The sequence below is a fragment of the Austrofundulus limnaeus genome, unplaced genomic scaffold (assembly GCF_001266775.1).
Source record: "Austrofundulus limnaeus strain Quisiro unplaced genomic scaffold, Austrofundulus_limnaeus-1.0 Scaffold170, whole genome shotgun sequence".
NCBI lineage: Eukaryota > Metazoa > Chordata > Actinopteri > Cyprinodontiformes > Rivulidae > Austrofundulus > Austrofundulus limnaeus.
Window position 1 is genome coordinate 79040 of NW_013952572.1, and position 4881 is coordinate 83920.

At 42.1% G+C, this 4881-nt stretch overlaps 1 protein-coding gene across 1 annotated transcript in view; it reads right to left on the minus strand.

The window, feature by feature from the left end:
- Positions 1-4881, minus strand: part of fzd6 (frizzled class receptor 6) — a 25010-nt gene that overhangs the window by 4032 nt on the left and 16097 nt on the right. Inside the window, exons 3-5 of the mRNA XM_014017490.1 lie at positions 4122-4318; positions 3465-4041; positions 1570-1989 (exon numbers count right to left, since the gene is read on the minus strand). Coding sequence (XP_013872944.1) covers positions 1570-1989; positions 3465-4041; positions 4122-4318 — 1194 coding nt within the window. The remainder of the gene's footprint in view (positions 1-1569; positions 1990-3464; positions 4042-4121; positions 4319-4881) is intronic.

Sequence of the window (4881 nt, forward strand, 5' to 3'; positions counted from 1 at the left end):
ATATAAAACTCAAAAAATTTGATTTTATATGGCTTTCAGTTATCAAGCTCCTCTCTTATGGAATCAACTTCCAGTTTCTGTCCGTGAGGCTGACACTCTGTCTACTTTTAAGATTAGACTGAAGACTTTCCTTTTTGATAAATCATAGTTAGACTTTGGTTTCCTGAGTTATTTCTTTGTTCTGCAGCTATAGACTTAAGACTGCTGGAACACAAACTGAGCATATTTCTTCACTCTGCTGTTGTCTTTAGTCTCTCTCCTCGTCATGTTTGTTATATTTATTTCTAATCAATAAAGTGTTTTATTTGTCTCTCTTCCAGAAGAAAATACACCTGGACCAGTCTTTCTGTGTTTATCTGAGTCTCTATCCTGTCCCCCAAACCCAGCCGGTCGAGGCAGATGTCCACTTGTCCTGAGCCTGGTTCTGGTTCTGGTTATGCTGGAGGTTTCTTCTAACGGTGCAACAATACATGTTTCTGTATCGAACCATTCAATACAGTGCTTTAGGTTCAATACACACTATGTACCAAACAGTACAGATTTTTAAAACTTATTTTATCAGCTCGTCTTCTGAAGATGCTCTGTGTTGAAGGATCAGTGGATCTGTGTTCGACTACTCCACCTAGGCTGMATTGTCGAGCACAGATCCACCAAGAAACTTGCTGTTTCAGCAACATTTAATTTAAAAACGGTACTTTTGATGTAAAACAAACGTTCATAATTAATTTCAAGAAATTACAAGTTAAGAAAGGCATGGAAATTTCTCTTTTTAGTATCAAATAAATATTGAAATGTGAGACTCAAGAATTGAACCAAATCATGAATTTTCTGTATCATTGCACCTATAGTTTCTTCCTGTTAAAAGGGAGTTTTTCCTTTAACCTGCAGCCAATGTSYTGYTCAGGATGGGAGACTGTGATGAAGTGCAAGAYTGCAACCAATGCAARATTGATTGTTTTTTGTGTACAGTGACCTGAGATAACATTGGTTGTGACTTGGCGCTATATAAATAAACTGAACTGAATGACTGCTSAGTTGTTAAAACTTAAAAACAAATGCAGAACACTAGCTAAAAGCTAAAAACGATKTGCTAAAAGCTAAAAGACRTACAAYACTAGTTAAAAGCTAAAAGTAGCAAAACAAAGCTAAAGTTAGCAATAGGCTAGCTAAAAGGTTAAAAAGTAATATAAGAAAACAAAAAGAGTAAGTATGCTGAAGCAAATTCCTAAAAGATATATGACTGACTACAACAACACAAAAAATTTACAGAGAAAAAAAACAAAACAAAACAGGAAAACAAAGATGGTAAATAGCACAGAATAAGTTCATTTTCACAAAGTTCTGCTCAACAGCTAAAGCATCAGAAAGTCTCATTTAATTCAACAAATTATGTCTTGGCTTTAATTTTTTTTTTGCCTAAATGTTGATTTAGACTTGCTAATAGAGTAYGTTGCAGTATTATTTTTATTTAAACTGTACAAACTCCAGTTAATCTAATTTTTCTGAGCTCAGGACAGTTTTAAAAGGATTTGAGCCATGGTGTGTGAACAGGTGATGAGCCACAGCTACCTTGTAAGAGCAGGGGATACTGTACTCCTGACAGCGGTCATGGATCCACGTATTCTCCCATGTGCTGCGGTGACTTTGTTCATACGTGTAGCAGGCCAACAGGGTGACCAGCGGGACCAAGTAGAGGCAGCTGAAAACGCCGATGCGGATCATGAACTTCTTCAGCTTCTCTTGGTTGCGCTCGTCGTGCTGGATCACCTGYCGGACGTGGTTGAGAGAAACGATGCCGGCCAAGATGAGGAAGAGGCCGACAATAACGCCCCCACACAGCGGGGCCATGACGAAGTACCGCAGCGCGTCCAGGTCGTAGAGCCCCACAAAGCAAACACCACTGATGTTGTCCCCTTCAACCTTGTTCAAGGCCAGCAGCATAACCGTTAACGCTCCGGGAATTCCCCAGGCAGCAGTGTGGAACCACACCTGAGAACAGAGGAGATTTGAAACATTTGATCTGTGTAAACAGTGATAAACACAATGTTAATCTCATTCGCTGTTCTTTGGCATATTCAATATTACGTTAGCATCTGAGCAACTGTTGGTCCGAAGCTGCTGATTGACAGTTTTTCTTTTACATAAATATTACTGTGCACTCTTTAAAAAATAAAAAGGATTCCTTAAAGTTTCAAAAAAACTGAAATATAGTGATAGTTGTTTAATAATCCCAGCTCAATGACTTGGTATCAAACGGTGAGGTGCCTAAAGATGGTCACCCTTAATTGATACTAATGTTGGGCTTATGCTGCGTTCACACCAAACGTGATTTCAGCTTCAAAATCGCATCCAACGCTTCAAGTTGGACGCTTGTGCACTTTGAGGTCAGACGCAGGTCAGCTCTTGAAGCGCTGCACGGGAAGAGCCTCCCGGCCCCTCCCTCCTCTGTCGGGCTCTGTTTAATGTCGGACGAGGAAGTGGCTTTGCTTTATTTACAGAGAGCAAGAGCRTGTCACGTTCATCAGATAATTAATTCATAATTATTTCACCAGATAATTCAGAGACATTCGGAGTTTCATCACCCAGGAGCTGCTGGAGAGGCTCATAGCTCGCTTTCAGGACTATTTTTGTCCCGAGTCCAGTCTGAAGAGCCGCTTGGAGCGGATATCTCCTGTCAGGACACCGACTGCAGGCACTCGATTTCAGCTAAAGAGCTCCTCTCCATCTGTTTCAGGTTAGTAGACATCATTCACCAAACTGTCCCGTCAGGAAATATGTCACTACGTCACACAGTGGAGTCTCTCTGATTGGTTGATGCGGCGCGTCGGGCTGCAAAAGTTCAGATTTCCTAACTTCAGCGATTTGCGCATCAAGCTCGTCGAACGCTCAGCTCGTTCAAATCGCACTGCTCTAATTGCGCTTGAGGCGCCGCAGAACTTCCCGACGCTGATTGAAGTGCGTCCACCATAGACTTTGCATGTAAACCTGATGCTCCTGTTGCTGAAATCGCATTTGGTGTGAACGCAGCATTAATCGTATCGTGTGCAGTTAATCATCAGAAAAATATTAATCAATTATTTTTTGGCACTTGACAATTAATACGATTAATGCCAGCAGGCAGGCAGACTGGAGATTTCTTCAGTCAGTCTGCTCGGTGCTCCTCTCTGCTTTAAATATTACAAATATTAAAAAAAGTTCTGTAATTTATTTATCCATCAACACTATTTATATTTTGATGTATAGCCTGAAGTCTGTAATTCTGACACAATTTGATTTTTCCGAAACGCAAATCTTTCCCACTAAATTGGTCATGTGACTAGGACATAAGGGTGTCCAGGGACTCCAAAAGATTAATCGTCAAATTAATCGCCATCGGCTAAATACTACAATTAATCGTGATTAATGTTTTTTGCCATTATTGCCCAACCCTAATTGATACCCAGATATTTTTTAAAGAACCATACCGCCTTCTTCTCAATGGCCTCACAGCTCCACTTGGGTCCAGCTGCCAGAAACCAGGTGATGGTGAGTATGACCCACCAGACGATCCCCGCCATAGAGAAGAAGTAGAGGAGCATAAAGAGCAGAGTGCAGCCTTTGCTGTGAGAGCCCAGCACCACGGTGTCCACACCTGCAGGGTGAGATGCTCTGGTGCAGGCGGCACGGTTCCCCAGCAAGAAACCGATAAAGTATATGAGCGAGACAAAGCTGTAGCAGACGGCGTAGAAGATTATGGGACGCTCTGGGTATCTGAAGCGCTTCACGTCAATGAGGAAAGTGAGGAACGTGAAGAGTGTGGCACCCAGGCAAATGATGGAACACACCCCGATGAAGCTCTTGGCAAATTCAATGTCGTGGGGTTTGAAGTACATGTTGGAACAGGGGGGAGCGCAGTCCTGGGCACCCAGGAACAATGAGCCATGACCTGGATTGGTCTTTAACTGAAGAGGGCACCAGAAACCAAGGTCCCTTTTAGGTGCCGAGTGGGTCAACGGGGTGGTTGAAGGAAGCGCAGAACCATGCAACTCACATGGGTCCAATCTGGAAGAAAAAAAAAACAGCTACAGTATTACAGACTGATCCATAAAGGTCTGTAATGGACTTACTGTATGTTTTCTTACTTGTCACATTGTAACTCGGGAGGCCAGGTGACACCAAAAGTGCGAATATCCCCCTTGCAGTCAGACAGAACCACCTCGCATTTTTCCCTGCAGGGGCGGATCACTCTGTTCTCCTCAGTACATGCTGGAATAAAGGCTTGGCACAGGAAGTGGTGGACGTCCGGAGAGCAGAGCAGGTTTACCAGGGGCATAAAGGGCTGGAACACGAAAGTTATAGAGATGAAAAACATTAGACTTAAATTTAAAGCATGAGAGATGTAACCACAACATGTGCCCATCTTAAAGGGATCACCGATTAGCTGTAACATTAGACTTTATATGATCAACATATACTTTAACTGTAAAATAAAGACTGTAAAAATACTGTAGGATGTTCAGTTCTTATAATTTTTAAACTAAAAGTTTATAAATATATTACACGGACAGGGCCATTTTATTTACATGCAAAACATTCTGGGAAATTGATGACACCAACTAGGTCATCCGCACGAGGCTGCTAGCGAGCTATATCCACCCTGAAGGTTAATCTTGGACAATATCTGACGATCGACTCTTTTAAATGAAACCAGAGAGCGTTGACAGAGAGGAGAAGGTAGAAATGACTCAGCCTGGAACTGAAAATATGGATGGAGGAGAACAGATTAGCTTGTCTTACTTAATGCATATAAGACAATATAGCGTTGGCGCTAACACTAAAGCTAACAGGCTAAGCTGAGGTTGTTCTTCCTTGAAGCAGCTCTGTTGTCCTCCATCCATATTT